At 43.0% G+C, this 23528-nt stretch overlaps 3 protein-coding genes across 7 annotated transcripts; 2 read left to right on the plus strand and 1 right to left on the minus strand.

The window, feature by feature from the left end:
* Window positions 1-1076: 1076 nt before the first annotated feature.
* Window positions 1077-8379, plus strand: LOC134182137 (transient receptor potential protein-like). 3 transcript variants are annotated; one of them, XM_062649487.1, is made up of 10 exons: window positions 1077-1211; window positions 1286-1809; window positions 4827-5008; window positions 5077-5301; window positions 5361-6056; window positions 6119-6933; window positions 6993-7197; window positions 7261-7416; window positions 7477-7823; window positions 8016-8377. In XM_062649487.1, the coding sequence occupies exons 2-10, from the start codon at window positions 1680-1682 to the stop codon at window positions 8035-8037; spliced, it is 2778 nt and encodes a 925-aa protein (XP_062505471.1). In that variant the 5' UTR covers window positions 1077-1211; window positions 1286-1679; the 3' UTR covers window positions 8038-8377. The 3 variants fall into 3 exon arrangements, with proteins under 3 accessions (XP_062505471.1, XP_062505472.1, XP_062505470.1); XM_062649488.1 differs by lacking the exon at window positions 1077-1211 and having other exon boundaries at window positions 1227-1809; XM_062649486.1 differs by lacking the exons at window positions 1077-1211; window positions 1286-1809 and adding an exon at window positions 3759-3990 and having other exon boundaries at window positions 8016-8379.
* A 3777-nt stretch (window positions 8380-12156) lies between these two features.
* On the plus strand, window positions 12157-16700 carry LOC134182432 (uncharacterized). The gene is made up of 9 exons (XM_062649835.1): window positions 12157-12425; window positions 12648-12829; window positions 12890-13114; window positions 13179-13874; window positions 13939-14750; window positions 15485-15695; window positions 15748-15912; window positions 15983-16314; window positions 16375-16700. Exons 1-9 carry the CDS (start codon window positions 12215-12217, stop codon window positions 16394-16396), a joined length of 2856 nt encoding a protein of 951 aa, XP_062505819.1. The 5' UTR covers window positions 12157-12214; the 3' UTR covers window positions 16397-16700.
* A 365-nt stretch (window positions 16701-17065) lies between these two features.
* Window positions 17066-23485, minus strand: LOC134182146 (uncharacterized). Of its 3 annotated transcripts, none has more exons than XM_062649500.1 (18): window positions 23215-23485; window positions 23004-23089; window positions 22776-22881; window positions 22660-22709; window positions 22528-22603; window positions 22405-22469; window positions 19273-19371; window positions 19108-19217; window positions 18966-19042; window positions 18738-18886; window positions 18459-18678; window positions 18303-18388; window positions 18161-18236; window positions 18010-18098; window positions 17871-17943; window positions 17570-17623; window positions 17430-17507; window positions 17066-17373 (listed from the first exon to the last, which is right to left on the minus strand). In XM_062649500.1, the coding sequence occupies exons 1-18, from the start codon at window positions 23431-23433 to the stop codon at window positions 17308-17310; spliced, it is 1779 nt and encodes a 592-aa protein (XP_062505484.1). In that variant the 5' UTR covers window positions 23434-23485; the 3' UTR covers window positions 17066-17307. The 3 variants fall into 3 exon arrangements, with proteins under 3 accessions (XP_062505484.1, XP_062505485.1, XP_062505483.1); XM_062649501.1 differs by having other exon boundaries at window positions 17067-17373; window positions 18738-18889; window positions 22405-22463; XM_062649499.1 differs by having other exon boundaries at window positions 17067-17373; window positions 18738-18889.
* Window positions 23486-23528: the final 43 nt, after the last annotated feature.

Genomic DNA, 23528 nt, shown 5'->3' on the forward strand with positions numbered 1-23528 from the left:
GCCTTGAGGTTGGCTAACAATCAAAACTCTAACCTAATTTTATATACAGTAAGATGGTCGCAACCCTTCATCATGTACTAGCTGTTGCTCTATCTCTAGGCACAGAAAATCAAACCTACAACTCAACGCTAGGTGGACTGACCCTTCAACCATTGTGATGTGTCTTTCCCTGTCCATCCATGGCACAAACGTTGCATAGCTGTTAGTAGATCTATGCCGCTGTGGTGGTTCACGTCGTCTCCGTCCTTGACGAGCTGTAAGATTTCTTCCCAATCGTAGGCGACCTGTAGGTGTCCAGAACACTTCTGTAGGGGCTCCTGTGCCATTATGTTAAGCTCCATTGCTTGACAGTCCATTGCTTGAGCTGATCGAAATGCAAACTGTGGTTTAGCAACAAAAATTGGCTTAGTACCACGCCGTAGAGCAGGAAACGGTATGTCGTGAAGCAAAGGGTGTGCATCGTTACCACACATTTTATATTTAGCAGGCTCGTTGTCCGGCCCACCCTAGAGCTAAAGTTGGTTTAGGCTAATCTACACCGACACGGATTACGCTAATTATGAACTAGGCCAAATTAGCGCAAGCGCGTTCACAGCGCTAACTATGATTAGTAAGTCACGTGGGCACGTGAGTGTAATTAGCCACTACATCTGCACGTGCTTCCGTATAAGTCGCCATGTTGTTGCTGCGTTTGTACGCTTAAACATACAACACCACATCAGAAACGTGCTCTTCTTGTGTATTACCGCATGTGCCAAAGTCACGTGCAACCACTAACGCCACTAGGTGTAGAATGGCGTTACACTAATCATGATTAGGCCCGGTGTGAACACGCTCTAGGTTGGTAACTTTAGTCGGCTGTGTTTTCGAAACGGTTAGCAATACGTCATGTTTGGGAATTTGGTAGGAGAGTTTACAATCAAGAAATGATAACACTGGGTCACTCCCATTGTTTTGAGGGGCGGAAGCCATTGATCTAATATTCACTTTGTATATGTAATCGAGAAATGCCGCCGGTGGTCCTTGGGCGTAGGATTGTTGATTGGTAGGCAAACGTCCAAAATTCAGATGTCTCGTGTACTGTAACACGTAGCCAATCTACCCCTTCCTTGCTGACAGATGTCAAAAGGGGTGTAGTAATTTACGTACTTTCAGTAAGACGGTGTTGATGTGTGTAAGTCTTACAAACACAGTAATTACAGCCTGCTGAGGTGTGCGTGCGCGCGCGGGCGCGCGTGTGTGTGGAGATTGAAACTGTCTGTTGGTAAATACTCTTTTCTTCCAGGAACCAAAAACTCTAATTGCTTTGCTTAGACGAGCATCAATTTCAGCAATGCATCCACCATCTTGGCTTATGATACTCCCCAAGTAAGTAAACTCTGTAACGTTTTCAAGAACAGAACCGTCAAGAAGAATACGTGCCTGCTCGTAACCAATGCTTAAAAACTTTGTTTTCTTGATTCTGATTTTCATTCCCCATTTACAGCAGGAATCATATAGACTGTCTACTAACTTTTGTAGTTCACCCAAGGTCTTCCTCAATGACAATACAGAAACAACGATTGCAATGGCTGGGCCATCTGCTACGCATGAGTGAAAATCGTCCCCAAAACAACTACTTCGCAGCAGACTTAGTAATGCAACAAGACCAACACATGGGCCTAAACAGAGATGGATAGATGTTGTCACAAGAGACCTCAGATCATTACATATCAGTCTTCGTGATGCTGATGATCGTGCTGCTTGGAGAAGCGCTATTACGCTGCGTTGCCAAAACCCATAGTGGGTATGGTGGAATCAAGGTTCAAGGTGTGTGTGTGTGTGTGTGTGTGTGTGTGTGTGTGTGTGTGTGTGTGCGCGCGTGTGTGTGTGTGTGTGTGTGTGTGTGTGTGTGTGTGTGTGTGTGTGTGTGTGCGCGTGTGCGTGCGTGTGCGTGTGTGTGTGTGTGTGTGTGTGTGTGTGTGTGTGTGTGTGTGTGTGTGTGTGTGTGTGTGTGTGTGTGTGTGTGTGTGAGTGAGTCAACAAGCGATATCTATCGAACGGCCTACCATATCAAGTTTTCAAAATATGAAGATCTTGCTAAACCTCGGACGAGTTCGAAAACGGGCACTCAGAGTCAAAGGTCAAGGTCAGTACTGTCCAACTGTCTAGAGTTGTAAGTCCATCAGTAATTGCCTAGTCTATGATCTATATAGCAGTACTAGGAGGTTATTTTTCATTGCTCTAGTCTAGTACAGTCACACAGTTGGCAGTCTTTTGAATGTCATACGTTGGTCAATGGGGCAAGACATCCAGCTTTTCAGTTCCATTATGCAATTACGCGGGAACAAGTCGTGCAGTGCACCACTTGGTGACGACAAGTGGTGCATTGCACGACTTGGTGATTTAGCGTCAATCTGGAAACCACGGAGTCTAGGGTTGTTAGCGTCTTGCATGTAGACAAGTCGACCACAACAGGATGTTGCGCAAAACATGCACATAGCCGCTATTTCTAATTTAGTAGACAACAGGATGTGGTTGGACGAAATTAGTATGCAAACTTTCGACTCTGGTGACACAGGGCATGCGACTAGACACTGTAGGCTGTCGTGTGATCTGATGTTGTATCTATTAGGGGCTGCATTTTTTTATCACACTGGGGAGGAAATGGTACGTGTGTACGTCGGCTGGCGTCTACCTGTAAACATCAAGGTCAATCGTCCACTAATATAATTGTGATAACATGATGTACTGCACCTGCCGGTGTTGGTGGTATGAAATTCAAACCCGTGAAGAGTCTGTGACGCTCTGGGCGTCATTGCTCACGCCCAAGCAAGTACCGCCTATAGCTAATTGCCAGATAGGGGATTTCCCCAACTTTGGCAAGTCGAAAAGGGGAGGGGCTGGCTGCTCGACTAGACCTGCAAGTGTGCTTGCGTTATTGCGTGACTGCGTGCAAACGAGAAGCTTGCTTGTTGTGTGTGTGTGTGTGTGTGCGTGCGTGTGTGTGTGTGTGTGTGTGTGTGTGTGTGTGTGTGTGTGTGTGTGTGTGTGTGTGTGTGTGTGTGTGCGTGCATGAGTGCATGCGTTATACAGCAGTAACTAAGTTTGTTTAGTTGCAGCGCACAGTCTGTGTTACAATTAACCTACCGGTATTTGGATATATAAATTGAAACAGACCTTGTATAAACTCAGTGATTAATTAGAGTTACAAAAAGTGGCTATTTCTGTCATCCAGTGACGTTGACTTGAACTAAGTCTATGTCTAACAAAACATTTAGACAATTTGGATGCTGGACGCAGTCACGTAGCTACACCCGTGCATCTGCAGTTTTTAAGGCTTTAGACTAAACCTTTTTTATGTGGCTGCATGCTTGGTTCCAATATGAGCAGCACGTAGAACACATGTAGACCGAATGTTGTAAGCCATAACAATTATTTCCATTGTGTAGTTTCATTTAAAATCACGGTTGCCTGGTTATGGCAAAGATACGCCTAAGACAAAACAAACCCAGTACCAGTCACATGTGATCTGGAAGCCCACAATTATAATCTCTATATTATTGATACCATACGCAGCACTACTGACACACTAACAGGATCGTATGGTCTCATGCTATCAGAAGTTTTCTCCCAAAGAGAGTACTGTAGTTGTAAGGATTCGTATACTTACGTTGTGATCACGTGTGGAATTTTTTGTCACGAGAAGGCACTTCCTTTCCTGCCAATAAATTGAGTGACTCTGCCAGCTTGCATATTAGAAACAAAGTTGCTGGCGGTGCGTCCAGATCAACAGAAAAATGGAACTCGAATCACAACAATTCTTGCTGGAAGTGATCTCTACCATGCAGTCTAGCATCGAAGACAGTTTGGCAGTGCGAATGAGACAACTTGTAGTCAACGGTGCTGATGTGAACTACAAATATGGAGAAGAGGGTCAAACAGCCATACAACTTCTTTGCCATCGATGGGTATCATTACAAGACATCGAGAGATCACAGTGGCTGCCTGGTTAGCTACAGTTGTAGTGTTCGGTGTTCTTCTCTTATAATAAGAAATCTTTCTGTACGTCTGATTTCTGTACATTGTTTAGTATGTTGGAGATGCATATGCATCTGTATTGTACATAATATGGTGGGGTATGCAGAGTGGGAACGTTGCAACTTGTCACAAGCATTGCCTAGTTCTTAATTCTTATTTAATTATTTAATTAATTAAGCCTAGAGGAAAGGAAGTGGAAAATTTCCATTTTGGTGGCATGTGAACGCATGGTCCACATATAGCTTCTGTTTACCTAGCTAACCTAGTGACCGACTTCTACACCAGACATTGCACAATCGATAACTCTTGCACAATACAATACTTATTTGTATTGTTTCTTTATTTACAATATTATTATCTTTATTTCTGCTAAGTTTGGAAACTGAAATCGATAAGACAATTCTCTGAAGATGAATAGACTAGATCTTGGATTTCGAGAAAGGCAATCACAATGCTAGTGACATTTTTGGAAACAAGCATTCTTGCTAATTAAGTCATTGTCTCTTCCATATTGACTCTTCCAAGGATGTTTTGATAGATCGATTTTTATTGTTATGGTGTTCTGGTTGCGGTGTTAGGGCGTTATTTTGGTGTGTGGACGTCATGAATTGATTAGAGTAGTAAGTGTCCGCAAATTAATTAGGGCATCTAAAAAAGTATTTAGTACGTAGAGTACCATACAAAAATGTACATGACTGTTTCCACAATATTAGATACACCTAACTCTTCTCTAAATTTTTAAAATAAGAAGAAACGTGCGGACGTTGTTCTTGGATGTGTGCGTAATGTTCTAATTTTGTTTTTAGCGTTTCACTCGCTGCTTACTGTGGGAGCTGATGTCACAATCAGAGATGCTGGGGGAAACACTGTGCTTCATACTGCCTTGTCATGCCACTGTCCTGCTTCTGCAATCACCCATCTGGTCGACTTGACTAATGTCGACGTGAACGAGAAAAATTGTAATGAGGATACAGCTCTTCATATTCTGGTATGACATGACATCTGGCATTTGTTTGTTAACATTAATTGGTTGACTAAGTGTTATTGATGTTATAGCTCAACAAGGAACGGAAGACCGTGGACAAAGAAGTGCTTCGATCTCTTGTTAGAAGTGGAGCTGATGTAACTGTGGTCGGAAATAGTGGTCAGACACCACTCCACTTGTTACTGGCAAGACCTGAACAAGAATGCGTGGAATTTATGAATATTGTGCAAGAGTATCAAGACATAATGACTCTGCTAAATTGCATCATGACGCTAGGCACAGCAGCTGAAGTGAAGGTCAAAATGTTATATATAGAAATATGCATGCAGTTGTGTTGACATTTGAGTTGCTGTAGGTTTTTCTCAAACAATGCGATAGACGACGAGTCAGGGTTCCACCAGAGCTAGTTGTGACTGCAGCTGGTTCCCGATGTGATCCCTGTGAGAAGATAAAGATTTTGAAAGCTAGACACATCAGTGTTCGCACTATCTTTCCCAATACTGGAGAGAATATTCTTCATCGAGCTGTGTCATCTGGCAACATGCCAGTGTTGAATATGGCATTAGAGGAACCCGTTCTTCAGATTCCCGACAATAACGGGGATTTACCAATTCATTTAGCAGCCAGCAGCATTGGCACTGCTGAGTCTCTTGCTCTGTTGGTGAGACCAGACCTGAAGGATGTTAAAAACAGAGTGAAAGCAACACCATTATCACTTGCTGTGAGAAGCAGGAATAAGGACAAAGTAGAGATGCTGTTGAAATGTGGCTGCATGCCTGAGAATTCTAAAAATCTCAAGTATGTGCCATTTGGTGAGCTGTCGATCCTTGCCAATTCTACAACAATTGCACAATCACCTCAACCACTCATGTTTTGTCTACAAATGGTGGAGATCTTCAAGAAAGCATCAATGGTCCAAGACTTACACAAAGAAGAATGTCATGCCGCAGCAAATCAAATGGTCTCAATGGCCGCAGAGTTAGTCAATAGAAGTAAAGAATTTCCATCAGATGAAGTCATCAGTTACGCAATCAACAAACAGATGAAGAAGGTTTGATGGGTAGAAATTTGATTAATTGATACAATTGAGTATTGGTGGTGTTTGTCTACTAGTTTATTGCCTGTTGCACCATCCAGGAGCATTTGATGCAGTCTTGGTATGTCAGTGGCAATGAGTCTGTTTATGGTCGGCTGCAGTTTGTGCTCAGAGTCATCACATACTTGTTCTTGTTTCCACTTCTTGCAATACGTGGTCTACCTCGTTCTGTTCGAGCATTTGTCAGTATGGAAGGATACCAAGTCAAACCTTACGTCCAATACACAGCATTCATCGTGTCATATGCCATTTTCCTTCTGGTTTTTGTACTTCAAGTTGTTATGGTCAAGTCTCAACCGAGATGTGACCATCCTGAAGATGGAACTGGTTGCAATCTAAACCACTTAGATTGGGCTCTTTTCATCTATGTCATTGCCTTAGATGTCGAATGTCTCAGTCGTGTGATAAAGAAACTGCTCGATTTTTCTGGCTTTGCTTCTTGGCCGTGTCTATTGAATGTTCTGTCAACTCTCCTACTCAACATCTTCTTCATTGTCATTGTCTTTGGCTTTTATGCAGATTTATCGGTTTCTCGTGAGTCAAAAGTGATACGAGTTGCTTTCTACACTCTCAGTGTCGGACTTGCCTGTTCATTCTATCGTTTCCTCCAAATGTTCAAACCGCATTCGGTCCTCGGTCCCATACAAATCTCCATTGAGCATATGTTGGTGCAGACTGTAGGATATGTAGTATATTTGATATTCCAATTGATCATAACGGCGTCTGTCATTACTGGGATCTATGGAGCAGAATTTCAAAGTGTAGGAAGTGTAGGAGCAAGAAGACCCAGGAATTCTACGAAGCCGCGTTTTGCAAGAGAGGATAAACATAGGTTTGATGTTTTTGCACGTTTGCTTGATTGCTACGCTAATTCTGCAATTTGTTGTTCAGTTTTCTCATGTCAACAAAACATCTCTACTTTTCTATGTTTGGACTAACTGACTTGAACGTCTTTACTACTGGCCGTCATGGGTCTCCAGAATCGGTTGAAGAAACTATCGTCTTAATCCTCTTTGGATTATGGCTTACACTATTTTCCATCTTCTTTCTCAGCATGGTAGTAGCCTTTGTCACAAATACATATCAATCTGTTCAGGTATATCTGCCACTTGACTGTTGATCCATTCTACGTGTAGATCAATTGTGTATGTATTTGAAGGATAACTCAGAGATGGAGACGAAATTTGCCAAGGCTGTTATGATACGCCAAATGTCCAGGGCTCCTCCACTGCCTATGCCATTAAATATATTGCATTTTATTTTGGAGATCTTGCATAGCAACTGCAATACCTGGAATGACTCACATTACAGCACTGTAAGTAAAGCACGCGACACATTTTCATTTATCAGTTATGAGCCAAAATTGTTGTTATAGACTAGACGGGGAGAACGGAACTTGGATGTGGCAGACAGTGCCGTCCAAAAGCGAATGATGAGCATCTTTCTTGACAGAGAAAAACAGAAGAATGAAGACAGTTCAGTCACAAGGAAAGACATGACTGGACTGTATTCTCAGCTTAACAACTTGAAAAGTTGTATTGCCATGAGACCATCTCTTGCACTTAGTCAATCATCTGGCAGTGATCGTAGTCATTACGTCAGTGGCCTCTCGCTAGACCTGGATACACTAGAAGAAGCAATCTCGCCTCTTGCTGGCTCTCTTGCTCGACTGACTGATGCTGTTCAATACATGCAGATGAGAGTTTCATCGATTGAAAGAAAGTAAGGCTTTGAAAGACACACACACACACACACACACACACACACACACACACACACACACACACACACACACACACACACACACACACACACACACACACACACACACACACACACACACACACACACATTTATATATGCATGTTTGCAGAGCATGCAACACTATAGCAATTTGTTGTGCATTTTGTTTAGGTTCGACAACACAGTTGTGTGATGTATAGTTGCTCTGTATACAATTTGAACAAGGCTCTGTCTGCGTGATGTGCTGCTTGAGATTTTATTTATTAATCAATTAATAACAAATGAATATGGATTGAAAAATTCTAGTCTGTAGTGTTAATTAATAGTTCTCTTGTTGAAGCTAAATGTTTGCACATTTGTTTGCACATTGTCTGTAATTACAGATGTCTAGTGTACCTATCTGAAATATAAAAATGGAAGTTGTACAGTACTGTAATAAGCTGTCAAATATTAATTATATGGTGTACCGATCATTTGCTCTACAGTGACTTCTGACAGCGACATGTTCTCCTCTCTTTCTCCTCTCTCCGCCTTGTTTTCTTAGCGCACGTTAGTTTCGGGAGGAGGTGATACGTAACTCGCGTTAAATAGGCGGTTGGTGTTCCCTGTGTCGGTGCAGAGTCAGTGTGTAGCCTCGGCCTCCCAGACCCGTGTAGCGCCGATTCAAAATCGTCCTCCACGGGTTTGGGATGGTACCGCCTCTTCTCAATATATTGCGGTTGGTCCTAGGACCAGCATTAGTGTTCAGTTTCATAATGCATACCTTTCCAATTACAGCCGTAATACAAGAACGACGAACCGCAATAAACTGAAGAGCGCTACACGGGTCTGGGAGGCCGAGGCTAGTATCGGCGATGCAGTTACTGGACCGCTCGTATTCAGTCTCAGTCTCTTGTCGCAATCGACTGTAAGTTTGTTTTGGTACGAAAAACACACTTGGCATATAATATATAAAGTGTTTCAAAAACCTTTTCTAGGTCTGTAGAGATCGACGTCAAAGTGAATGGCATTGATATGGATCGTTTTCCAATAAAACTTACTCTTCAACGCTTTGCGCCACTTGGTAAGGATGTCTTTGAATTGCACGTGTCGAAATGCGCTCTTGTGATTTGCAACTACAACAGCTATAGAAAAGTTACTGCTTAGACACTGGAATGTATCTATTACGCTAGCTTTTTTTGTAATGCATCTAGGCTAGCTGTTTTATGTAATGCATGGCGTAGCGACGAACTTGGGAAGCGTTGCATTTCAGTGTCATTGAAATCGTTCTGTCTACGGTCTTCGAAGCTTTACGAGTGTTGATGTCAGTCAGGTGTTGGCTTGCCGTCAAAATTTGCATGTAGTGCGTAGAGAAGCACCGCTTGTGATCAGTGTGCAACTGATTGTTCAACTAGGGAGCAGTTGTAAGTAACCATTTTGAAGATTTACTACGTGTGGTGCCGCGCGAGAATGACATTCTAGTTCCGCATGCACGAGCATTTCTACCTTTGTGTGCAAGACGCTAGAGCTACCGCCTTATCTAGAGTTTTTTTAGATGCGTAGCTACGTAACTTCCTCCTTGTTCTTGTCTTTTCTATCTGGGGGTCATTCATTGCGAGCAAGTCTTAGTTTGCGTACGAAAGTGCACGTCACAACACTAATTTGCTGAAAATGTAGAGCGAGCAATCTAACGTACACTCACACGTACCATAATTATATATTTCTAGTGTATCGTAGCTGTCAATTTTCGCTATGCATGCATGGTAACTTTAGCTATAGGGGCACATTTCTTTACCTCTTCTGGCTCTTCTGGAAGAGTCTTCTAGGAGGTGTTTTCACTGAAACACTCAGAAGAGGTCGGCATAGATCGCGCTTGCGCAGTAATGTTGCTAAATCGGATTTTGCAAACAGAATAGTACAGAGACAATAGACCCGAGCCAGTCTCTCCCCGCCTTCGTCATTCCCCGGATTGTCAATCCTCGCCGTGGAGAGACTGGTTCCAGACCGCCTTCTTCCGGTGCAATTAACTTTGAAGAGGTCATACCTTCTAGCAGACAGGGTTACATAAACGGATCCCGGGATCCGTCTAGTGGTCGCTGCTTGTATCATAATATCGTGATTTGTTAGTAAGTGGTATCCAATTCTTCTACAGTGTAAATACGTATGCCGTGCCTGTTGCTAGGCCATACAGTGTCTAGTCTACTGCAAAATAACAGGTTTTCAAGGAAACGGGGCGTCAAAACATTCCGTTCTTTACTAGGTAGCTAACGACCACGCATGCTAGTTGTTAGTTCAGTCGAGCAGCCTAGAGATCTCTCCACTCTAGTGTACAGTGTTCAGTCGTTGATCATTCCCAGTGTAGGGTGCAATTGACCATGCGGACCAAAGAGCAGTCCGTTGGTGTCACTACAGCTTTACTTCACGAATGGTAATTATTATTCTAGACGCACTGATCGAATCCGTCACTAGGCATTGAGATCTCAAACGTACAACTTACGCAGGTTTGAAAATCATTATGAGATCGGCACGCAGTCTGAAGGTTCGTTGACAAACGACGTCCAGGCAGAAGTAAGTATTGCAATCACACCAGCCTCCTCTAGTCGAAGCTGACGTCGGAAAGGTGGTCAGAGATGTCTTTGGGCGGAGAGTACAAAGAAAGAAGACGAAACACCAAGGAAACGGTGTCTACAAATATTTCGGCCTGAAAAGGAAGCGTGTGAACGACGACATAGCTCACGACTCTTCTAGGAGCCCGTGTTCTTCTGGCCTTCCTAGCACAAACATAAATGTAGTCGACCTCTTGGAGAAAATACAGCAGCAAATGGACGAGCTGGAAAGTGAGAGGCAACAGCGACTGAACCTGGAGAGACAACTTCGTGAATTAGCTATAATTAATAACCTATAGTTAGAGACGTCTAGATTATTTCTATAAACTTCCTACATGTACAGGCTGTCAGAGCTCCGAAACATACCTGCTCTTTCACGATTTCTCAACGACTGAGGCATCCGGCTCGAGACCTCCGGGAAACAAAATAGGCAATTAGCTACAACTACCTAGATAATCCGCATGTCATTATGTGAGCATGAAACCGTATCTACATGACGTAAAACTTCTGAGGACGGTCTGAAACCAGTCTCCAGGATTGACAATCCGGGGAATGACAAGGCAGGGAGAGACTGGCTCGAGTCTAGAGAGACAAGGGATGATCACGATCGAGAGTCTGCCTGTAGTGCACAGTCGCATTTGGCCAACAACTACCTCTCTACGAAAGACATCCATTCCTTCTCCGCTGCTAGCTAGACTCTTCCACCCTACTTTTCCACCCAACTGGGACACCAGTGATTGTCACCACAACAGCGTTGATGTCAACCACTAGCGCGCAAAGCGTACAATTTGGGCATACGGGAGTTGTTCTCTACTGTCCAGGGCCGGGGGTTCAGGGGGTTCAGGGGGTTTCAACCCCCTCTTTTCTAGAAAGAAACACCTCACTTCTTCCGACATCTTCCAGAAGAGTCGGAGGTAAAGAAACGCACCCATAGATTGCTTCTCATTTTGTGTGGTTTTCAGGGGACTACTAGGGAGGGTAACCGAGTGCATGAGCACTTCCTCTCAAGTTTGAGTCTTGAATTCAATGTATGCTATTATTTGATACTAGTTTCCGGCGTTCTGATCGATGCAGTGCGCTCACGAAAATGTACTCTTCGTCGTAAAAAGGACTGTTTACGTATACAGAACGAGCTTGATACTAAAACAGCGCTATAGTGCTACTAGGTATCGTAGGTGCCAACTAGGGTGTAAACTTACATTCAAGGATAAATACGTCATGTTGGTCACGTGGATGTCACCTGACACTGCATGCTAAACAACTTGTGTTGTTGACATATTAACACTAATCATTTGTGAGCATTGCAATTAATTGGCGGCAACCGCGCTCGTGACAATAAGCGCATGCGCAGTAGGCGTACCGAAGCTGTGATTCGTCACTTGACAGTCAGCGTTCTCACACTAATCAATAGAATCACTTGTCAAACTCTCATCTGCATGTGTTGTATGTACTACAGGTTTGCCAGGTCGGTTGTCTGATGTACAGTAATACCTACCATCTAGATAGTTGCTCTCTTTCTTTGAACAATGACGTGAAACTTGACATTTTGTTTATCCCTGCTGTACCTCTCTAATAAGCAGAGAGTCGGTCACATTCAAACCACAGCATGCAAATGCACTAACAACTCAATTTGTGTACTACGTAAAAAGTCTGGTGACGTTGCATGACTAACCTAGTGGATAAGCCCCTAGTGACGAGCCAGTTGAGCTTCAGTTTCTATACTACGCACTTCATTGTAGCTGAGGGTCGAAGAGAACAAATATTACTTGTAGCTCTAGGCAAACGATGGAATCAGAGGCACAACTGCTTTTGCTGGAAGCGGTCGCAGACGTTCAGGTCGAGTTTGATGGTCGTTTGGTAGAGAGGATTGAGGATCTTGTCAGTGGCGGAGCTGATGTTAATCATCGCTATGAGGGAGACGGACAAACACCGATACATCTGCTGTGTCGTCGATGGATGTCATTGGCAGAGGACAAGACGTCAGTGTGGCTGTCTGGTTAGTGTGCATGTATAACATCCGGTACGTGGTGTGTGTGTGTGTGTGTGTGTGTGCGCGCGCGTGTGTATGTACATGTGTGGTGTGTGTGTGTGTGTGTGTGTGTGTGGTGTGTGGTGTGTGTGTACATGTGTGGTGTGTGTGTGTGTGTGTGTGTGTGTGTGCGTGTGTGTGTGTGCGTGCATTAATTAATTAATTAATCGACGTTTGTCAACGTGTTAGTATTTCGTTCACTAATGTCTCTGGGAGTGGACGTCACAGTTGAGGATGCTCAAGGAAACACTGTACTGCACATTGCAGTGTTTTGTAATTGCCCAGCATCAGCAATCGCCCATCTAGTAGACCTGACTAACGTAGAGGTAAACAGAAAAAACAAGAGAGGAGAGACAGCACTTCATATTCTGGTATCGTTGTGAGTCTTACTACAAAATACGATCCTTTTCTATATCAGTCCATGTTTACAGCTTGGCAAAGAAGAGAGAGGAGTTGACAGAGAAGCGTTTCGTTCTCTTGTGAGAAGTGGAGCTGATGCAACTGTGGAGGGAAAAGATGGTCAAATTCCAATTCAGATGTTAATACATAGACCATATGAAGAATTCAGAGCACTCATGAAAATTGTGGAGGAGTATCATGATACGTTGCGTGTGGTACATTCTATTATGAAGTGGTGCACATCAGCTGAAGTCAAAGTTAGAAAACATGATCCAAGGATTGGAGTACTTCGGGTTGTTGTTTTACAGTTTGTCATTGTAGATGATCATAGAGTATTGTGACAGGTGTGGACAATCAATCGATGAAGGGCTAATTGTGACGGCGGCCGGTTCCTTACATGAGCCTGAGAAAAAGCTGGAAATATTGATGGCTAGAAATATAAGTATCGCCGCGGTCTCTCCAAATTCAGGAGAGAATATACTTCATCAAGCTGTATTGTCTGCTAACTTACCAGTGCTAAAACTGGCATTAGAGAAAGGTGTATCTCAGATTCCAAACAATAATGGTGATTTACCCATTCACATCGCAGCTAGCAGTGTTGGCACTGTGGAGTCTCTTGCCTTGTTGGCAAGACCAGACCTGAGAGATGTCCAGAATCAAACAAAAGCCACACCGTTATCACTTGCCGTGAGAAGTGGCAGCAGAGAGAAGGTTGAGCTCCTGCTTCAATGCGGTTGTATGCCCCTGAAATCCAAGATGCTCAAATATGTGCCAGTAAAAAGCCTATCAATTCTGACCATCCCAACAGTAATTGGGCAGTCACCACAGCCGCTCATGTTTTCTCTCCAAATGAGTACAACAATCTTGAAGGCGTCAAAATTTCAAGAACTGCAAGGAGAAGATTGTCTTGCTAAAGCAAATCAAATGATTACAATGGCAACCGAAATAGTCGACAGAAGTAAGATATTTCCATCAGGTGACGTCATCAATTACGCAATAAACAAAAAAATAAAAAAGGTTTCCAATCCTAATTGTATATACAATATTGTGTTGTGCTTGATTTTGTTGTTGTGACATCTAGTTTATTGCTTGTGATACCATCCAGATGCATCTATCACATTCTTGGTATGGTGACCAGGAATTTGGCCTAGAAACACTCAAACTTGTCTATAGAGTCATCAGCTATTTTTTCTTGTTTCCACTCCTCGAACTGCGTTCACTCTCTCGTTCTATTCGTGGATTGATTGACTTAGAACACTGTGCATACGGTCCGTATGTGCTGCATACAAGCTATGTGATATCATACATAATCTTTCTCATCTTTCTTCTACTTCACGTCGTTCTCAATACATCTAAGCCGAGATGTGAAGCAGGAGGTGACTGTGCCTTTCATGCAATGGATTGGATTCTTCTGGTCTACGTCATTGCTCTGAGTGCTGAAGGTCTGAGTCGTATAGGAAAGGACAAAATCATGTTTTCATTCGGATTAGCCGGATCTGCTTTATCAGCCATGCTATCCAAGCTCTTTCTCAGCATTTACTTTGTCCTCATCACCATTGCTGTCAATGCTGACTTGTCAGAGTCTAAAAAATCGTGGACTTTGCGGTTTGCCTTCTATTTTCTCAGTTTTGGGCTCGCATTTGTGATTCAACGATGTCTTCAGTTTTTTGAATCGAGTTCGATCATTGGTCCGATACAATTGTCTGTTGAACGTATGCTGAAGCAGACTGGTGGGTACTTGGTCTATTTGATTGCTCAAATGGTGCTGGTGACGTCTCTAATTGTTGGAGTGTCCAACGCAGCTTGTCAACAGCTGGACATTGGCAACAGCATAAACTCAACAAATCTTACAACAAATCTTACAACAAATCTTACTCTTCCTGAAGCTCACAGGTTAGATTTGCCATAAATGACGGTATTGGTGCAACGGGACTTACAATTAATTAAGTCAGTATGGAAACAATTTAGACAAGCTGTCTAGGCTGAAATTAAAAATTACAGTTCAATATGTAGTCACTCTTAGTGAATATTTAATTGCTGGGCTTAATAAATTTTATTTTGAACTAGGAGTGGCCAAGTTTGGATAAGACTGGTGGTGCCTTGGTGTGGCACCAGGCTCAACAAAAGTAACACACCCACGTGGACACATCTGCACGAGACTGGTTTGAAGCTACCTACCTACTTACTTACCTACATAGTACATATACACATAGTACGTACATACAAACATCTATACACATACATACATACTAGCACATACACATGTATGTATGTATCCTGATGATACATACTGCAGTGTACATGCATGCAGACAGGCAGGTATATAGGCAGGCACACAGACACATGATTGACATCACTAGTCGTGATGCCTTGTATTCACGGAATCACCGCTTTTCAGTCACAGTCGTGACATCACCATCTGCTTGAGTCGCTTCAAAAGGCTTAGTGCCAAATCTTTGCTTGGTGTCCAAGACCAGTCTCTGGTGCACCTGTGGCACCATAGCGCCAGTTGGCCACCCCTAGGCCTAATAACAGACAAACATGCAGACGTTTATTAGCAATACTTCTACTGTACTCATGTATATTTGTTCGGCCATGTTTTTACCTTTACATATACTTGTTTTCAGGTTTAGTAAAGTGACAAAACATCTCTTCTTCTCTATGTTTGGATTGACTGAGTATGACATCTTCACCTCTGATCCTGATGGAGATGGAAATCCGCAATCAGTCGAAGAATTTATGGTCATCTTTCTATTTGGCATGTGGCTCACAGGGTTTTCCATCTTTTTTCTTAGCATGATAGTAGCCTTTGTGACAAATGCATACCAAGTAGTACAGGTAACACCGCCACAACTTAACACTTGGTTGATATCAATGATATGTAGTATAGGATAACTCGGCAATTGAAACAAAGTTTGCAAAAGCCGTCCTGATACGTCAAATGACGCTCCTGCCTCTATACCCGATTCCATTCAACATAATCACCTTCACAATCGAGACACTACGGGCTACCTTCGCTACTCGGAAAGGTTCCGTATTCCATTCGGAATCTAGTGTGAGAGTTCCTATACATTCTAGATGTCAAGTTTGTTCAAAACTTTAATATTAATTAACTGTACTTATAGACTAAGACGGAAGAGGAGGAAATGAACATGGCGGACATCGATTTACAGAAAGAAATGATGAGCAACTTTCTTGCAAATATGTGTGAAGAGATTGAAGAAAGTCCGGTCACTAGGAAAGACCTTCGTCATGAACTTGACAAACTTGCTGTCGACATTTCTGGATCCAGGAAACCGTCTATACGTCACGCATCAGACGATGTCGTCAATCGAGATTCTCTGTTACTAAAACTGGATAATCTGACAGAGTCCATCTCTCCTCTAGCCGCTTCTATTGCCAGTCTGGCTACCAGTGTTCATCACATGGAGACCAGACTCTCGTTGATTGAAAGCAAGTAAGACAGAGTCTGACCTTATAATCACTTCAAGTGTATGATATAAATAACTGATTTTAGGTTTGACAACACGGTTGTATAATGAGTACAGCAAGCAGTTAAGTATCTGCATGTAACAGTCATGCATTTATAGAGCAATGATGTGAGTTAATTAGGTTAAAAATTAGTTTGCGTGGTTCTGTATTAGTGAATCAGACTGTGACTGACCTTCACTACAGTCTGAAGCTGTAGAGACACAAGCAATTTTTGTTCACTTAGTTTGTATATAAACATTACGCTGCTTTGCTTTTTCTAAGTCTAAGCACTGATTTATGTATCAAACAATATCATTGATTAGTACTGTTTGTGTACAGCTTAGACTAATTGCTATAATCAGACTAGTGGACAGCAAATGGTAATTGTCTGGCCTAGCGCGCGCTAGTAGGCGTGACCATTTAACTCGCGCTAAAAAGTGTAACTTTAGTTCACGTGATGATTGGGCGGTGCAGTAAAAGTGAATGAAAAAATAAGCAATCATGAATGGCAGCATGAACTACACCAGTGTCACTTAACTGAACACGTACAGTGCAGTGCATGTAAATTAAAATTGGAAAGACGTGCCTAGTTTATTACAACTGATATGTTAAAAAAAATTCACGTGGTAATAATCGTTGCATATAAATTAGTTATTTAATTAGCTCATACTATTGGTCCAGCCATGGTCAGGACAGCCGGAGCGCTGTCTATGCCTCTGACTATTGCTGTGGTACATTTAAACTGATTGATCGCGTTCTGTCAAGCAAACTGTGGAGTACCATCTCTATTGTACAGTACTGAATTTACTAATACACTGTATCAATAATTCCAACTATACACAAGTACATGATCGAAATAATCAACTCTACAATAGCAGTACATGACTGCGTCATTGTTTTAGTGACTACTGGTCTACTTACTGGTCAATAAGAAAATAACGAGATCGTAAACACCAAGTCCATGCTCTGACCAATTATATTACAAAGATAGTAGGTATGGAAGGTAAGCAAAGAAGTCGAGTTTGTGTAACAATCGAGGATTATCCTGTCACATAGTAAAATCAATGGTACTCACCGACACCGACATGTCGTATCACTTACTTTGCATAAATATGTTTCCATATTGTCTTCTAAGAGAATGACTCTGGCAGGAGAAGGTGCACTTGACGTAAGAAGTTCCTATACATGATGAAATGCTCAAGATGACTCGTAAACTTGATTAAATGTACAAAGAGTCGCACCAAAAGTTTCGATGATGTCACTTGTCCACACAGCTCGTAAGATGAAAATTTCACCTACAAAAAGGAACAATACAGACATGCATGTGCATGTACACACACACACACACACACACACACACACACACACACACGTGCACATACGCACACACACACGTGCACATACACACACACACACACACACACACACACACACACACGCACACACACACACACACACACACACACACACACACACACCTACTGACTAGGACATAAACAACAAAACTCTAGATGACCACAAACACAACACACTTTTCAATACCATAAATTCCTTTACATCCAATGGCGAGACCTCGTCAACCGGTCGCTTTAGCCTCACTTTCCCCAGTAAAGATCTGCAATGCAAAATTCAAACAAAAAATACCTCTATACTTCACAGCACAAACGATTCATGGACTAACTTCTTAGACCCAAGACGCTTAGCAACAGCTGCCAAAACAGAAGACTCCTTGATACTACACGTTGTCAACAACCGAAAGTAGTCATATAGCTGGAAGATATCATGTAAGGCAAGAGCATCAAAACACAAAAAACCTGCCAATCGTTCGCTACCGTTCTGAGATACTTTAACATGTCTTCGTTCAATGTGGAAGGCAAGAGCTGCGACAATGTCGCAAAGTCAACATTACTACAGGATTTGAAAAACACAGTTGAAATCAACTAATTTGATTGTATAATACATGTCACTACCAACCTGTCCGGATTGACATTCGAATCAGAGAAAAACTTCTTGACGTGAGTCTTTGTCTCGAGATCCACAAACGCAATCAAGTCCGAAACCTGTCGCCATCCATACACATGTTTCATACACCTCACATCATAGGTACACAACAAGTGACATTCGACTCACTTCCCGGACGGTTACTCTGACCGGTTTGGGCGGATCGGCATTCTGGGTGTCACCCTGCTGCTGAGCTGCCTCCATCTTCTTCTTCAGTAACTTTCTAAGTCGTGGTGGCTGTCTAGCCAACTGTGCGGCAGCGATAGTTTTCTTGTCTCCAGACTTGACGCTCCCTTCCCTGTTTCGATTTCTTACATCCGCATCACTCTCCGAAGACGACACGACCGGTCTAGACAACAATGTGAACAATACACGATCGTGTCCATAATAACCGTAATGCAAACACACTGTGACTTGGGCTGTTGTTTTTCACTGTTGGATGCCTCTCCTGTTGGCTCTGCTTCCTGAATATGATTTCTCCGTCTTTCTCTTGCCTTCGCTCGTTTCTCTCGAACGGCGACAGTCGTTCGTTTCTTTAGATTTTCCTTCTTCTTTGCCTGCTATCAAGAGCAAACATCGATGTGACGTTATGGAGGCGATAGCATACGTACGAATTTGAGTACAACCATGCCTTACCTTCGGCATCCTCGTGCTTGATTCATCTCGATCGTTGTCATCGTCTGGATTATCAACCGCGGCTGTAGGCACCTTGACTAAAGAAAAAGAGACGACAATACACTGACCATTGTCGTACGTACAAACACTACAAGAGCATCACTCGTTTCATCTTGAGTCTGTTTCACTTCGTCGACTTTGTCGTCTCCATTTTCAACCGGTTTTGATGTTGTTTCAGATGAGTTCACAAGTGGAGTGACGTCGTGAGTAGACCTGGATTGTTACTTTGAGTCGTACAAATGAGATTTACATAAGTAAACAATCTTACTTTTCAAAGCTCTTTCCTAAATACAAGTCTCTACCGGTTTGCGTCATTTTGTCAGGAGAAACTTTTATAAAACCAACAGGTGGCATCTTCTTGTGATCTCTGAAATAATACAGCTGTATTAGTCATACATAGTACTGTAGTTTGGAAACGATCACCAAACATGTGCATTTATGTATATAAAAGACAGCTGTGCGTGGTGTGTGTGTGTGTGTGTGTGTGTGGTGTGGTGTGTGTGTGTGTGTGTGGTGTGGTGTGTGTGTGTGTGTGTGTGTTTGTGTGTTGGGCTGTGACTAGAAGAGATATCGCAAGGCTTGTCACATTTACAAATCAATGTCAACGTTTCATGCTGCGTATAGACAAGCTCAAACAACAATTAGAACGAATCACATCAAATGACATCAGGCACAAGCTTGAAACTGCAGAAGACTTATTGATGGCTCAGCGGCTTAGATGGCTTGGTGATCTAGAACGTATGGAAGATCCTCGTCTGCTCAAGCAGCTGCTTCATGCATGGCTACCATCAACTCGTCCAGCGCATGGGGTCAGACTAAGGTGGAAAGACAGGATTGTAAAAGACCTTAAAATGGTTGGCCTAACAAGCACCTGGTCCCACCTTACGCAGAACAGGCAGAAGTGGCAGAACAGGCAGAAGTGGCAGAACAGGCAGAAGTGGAAGAACGTCTGTGCTAGCAAAATTAACTCAATCGTCACTTCAAGAGTAGAATTAGAAAATGCCCAACGTAGTCAGAAGGCTCGTGACAGAGCCGATCCCAGCAGATGTCAAGACCAACAGCCTCTGCTGTGCACTACCTGCAAGCGACTGTTTAAGTCACAAACAGGAAAAAAAGACACAATTGCAACAGAAGACAAAATTGCCTAGATCCCTGAGAACGAGCAATGGCCGGAATCAAGTGCGACAGATGCTGTCGTTTATTCACACAAGAGAGTGACAAGAAAAGACATAAATGTCATCAATGTATTTAGATTTGTGACGTATTTACCAGATAGTGACTTCCTTTTTCTTACGCTTTGCCATCATCCATGTGGATGGACAGTTGAAGGTTGAAGGTGTGTGTGTGTGTGTGTGTGTGTGTGTGTGTGTGTGTGTGTGTGTGTGTGTGTGTGTGTGTGTCTGGTGTCTTCGTGTAACAACATATCTTCAAAACGACAAGTCGCAGCTACGCCAATTTTGCTTGCACACACTGACCAAATGGCGGTCAACAGTAAAGGTGTAGTTGTCTTCCTGAGTTTTCTCGAAACACAATTTCTTGCTGATCAAACACTCTTGCGCTCAACTTTCTCTACAATCACGCATCGGATCTCCACCAAATCTGAAATTCCCATTCCTGACCTCAAACGACACACACAGAACGTGTCATTTATTACCAGCCAGGTCGATGAAAGCAAGATCTTTAGATGTATTCAAATATATCCGGGTACTTATAGCTGCAACTGCTATGCGTGATTGGTCACATATACAAGGAACAGGCTACTCGGGATTTTGTGTTGTTACTGCCCAATATCCGGGAATTAGTGCTATACACGTGAATGTGTTAATTTGGCCAGGTAAACGGGCAAATCAGCTAGTGTAAAGTAAACTTTGTTAACAGGGTAGTGAAAATTTGGCCAGGTAAACGGGCAAATCAGCTAGTGTAAAGTAAACTTTGTTAACAGGGTAGTGAACAGACTAAAAGGCAAACAAATGAAGAAAGAAGCAAGCACACAGAGAGACAGAGAAACAGACACGTAGATTAGCTATTGCTGTTGTGCTAAAGTTCGTCTATAAATAATATACGTACTGACAGACACAGACAGAATGTAATAGTGTTGTTCTTTGAAAATATATGTATTAACAGACAGACAGACAGACAGACAGACAGACAAACAGGAGCTTGGTTATCTGCAGTCCCATCCATTTCAACGCTTGTACTATCTTCCAAAGAATTCATTTAGCAACGCCGATCAGGTTTGGCTGCAAGATACCACAATCCATGAGAGGATGTGATTGCGGCAGAGATTTAGACCAAGAAGGCCACCACCACCTGATCACATGCAAAACTAGAGGAGGTCCTATTCGATGCCATCATGCGCATGTCTGGTCAGAAAGTTTGATAGAACTAAACTTCCAGCACATTGACACCTCAACAACGCCAACAGATGAGACTAAATTTTAGTCTCATGTAGCCAGACCTTAACCCTGCCCTCATGTGGGGGCATGAGGGCAGGATTAAGGTCTGGCTAAGCAAGACTATGACCAGACATTGTTGCTATCGATCCCAAACTGGTCCACGACATAGAAATAGACATTTCTCTAACACATCTCTGGTGCACTAACTTACTAGCATCAACTGCTAGCATAGCAGGTATAGTGGCCTCGAGAGAGGAGAGAAAACAGATTAAATACAGCCAAGAGCTTCTACAAGGGAGCATCAAACCATCTTTTGTTCCCTTAGTTCTCGAACAATTTGGTCGCTGGAGTATACAAGCCACCAATTACACACTGTGGTCAAGGGACGATGAGGGAAAGAAAAACCAAGCTCAATTCAAGACCAAGTGATGATCTCTCATCTCCATTCAATTGCAGATAAACCTTGCTACAGTTATAGCAGACAAGATCTATAGCATTCACAGAATGAACACTACTGGTGCTTGCACTGTTGCACAATTGCCTAATTATTAACTGATTGTATGTTTTAGGGCCTAATAGTCCTCTTGCTTGGTGTAGTTTTCTAACTTACTATGGTGTATGTAGTCGTTGTATGATAATATGTGGTTTTGAAAAACAGACAACAAAGAGACAGACAGACAAATGAAGAGACAGACAGACAAACAAAGAGACAGACAGAAAAACAAAGAGACAAAGAGACAAACAGACGAACAAACAGACAGACAGACAAAGAGACACAGACAGACAAAGACAGACAAAGAGACAGACAGACACACAAACAAAGAGACAAACAAACAGATAGACAGACAGACAGACAAAGAGACAGACAAACAAAGAGACAGACAAACAGACAGAGACAGACAGACAGAAGACAGACAAACAGACAAACTGACAGACCGAAAAACAAACACATAACTATGCAATCGACTGACATAGTGCACAAACACGAATGTTATGAACAATACCTAATGACCAAAGTCGCCTCTCCACCATTCAGGGTAATATTCTTCGACTGCCTAAGACTCTGCAGCTAACACAAACCACAACAGGTTTACCATCTCATCAACACAACATTCACATCTTCCTACATCTCTCTTGATAATCTTCTCCTTGGCATCTTCTACACGCTTCAGCTGTACAGCAAGCCGCTGCTGCTGAGTGCTCCTATCACAAAATGCTGCAAATCTTAATTATTACTTGCCTAAACATCATGCAATTACGGTGAAAGCATCTCCTTGGCATCACTACCAACCAAAACGTCAGCATTCCACTGCAACATCATCACACGGTCGTAACCACAGGAACACATTGGCAATTAGCTGTAGACTCCATTTACCACTGTTCTCGTGTTGTGTATTGGTATGCTCCTTTTTCTTCTCTTCAGCGCATCAGCTTCACTATTCTTCACGTTCGAGTCGATTTTCTTGAAAAACGTCGTAGGACTACACACCGGAAGAGAAATCGTAGAACTAATGCGCTCCCCTGTGACTCGGCAGGAGAGCGCAGCGTCACGCATCGACAAGCAGTTGCGGCAACCAACCAACACATAAATCCTCCTACGCACCTAAATTTGTTGCTGCTCAGCGGCACGACCTCCTCGTACGACCCGTCCTCGCTGCCTCCGCCACACCTCGACAAGTCACTGTCACTCTAAACAAAGACAATACGTGGCGACGACGGAGGGAGTTACAACAGTCGCTAGGAAACTCCCACTCCAAACCGGAAATAAACTGGAAGTCGAACACACACACACACACACAACGTCGGTTACTCACAGCAGCACTCGCGAGCGCCCGTTTAGGCAGCATTCGCTCTTTGTTTGAGGCAGAGCGCGACGCATGATGACGGTGTATGCCGTTGTTGCTTCTCGGTTGGCCGTCGAAGAGCGGAGAGCGACGCGAAGGCGGTTTGACGTTGCGAAAGCGTCTGGCTTTGAGATAGGGTCCTTCGTGATTGCTAACGGGCGGATTGAGCTCGCGAAGAGAGGGAAACATCGCGCAACGGTCGACTATCGGGTTGACATGTTGCAGAGTTGTCAAGAACAGAACGACATCCGGGCGGTTAGCAAACATTGGAAGTTGATATAAAT

The sequence above is a fragment of the Corticium candelabrum genome, chromosome 7 (genome assembly GCF_963422355.1).
Source record: "Corticium candelabrum chromosome 7, ooCorCand1.1, whole genome shotgun sequence".
Lineage (NCBI taxonomy): Eukaryota > Metazoa > Porifera > Homoscleromorpha > Homosclerophorida > Plakinidae > Corticium > Corticium candelabrum.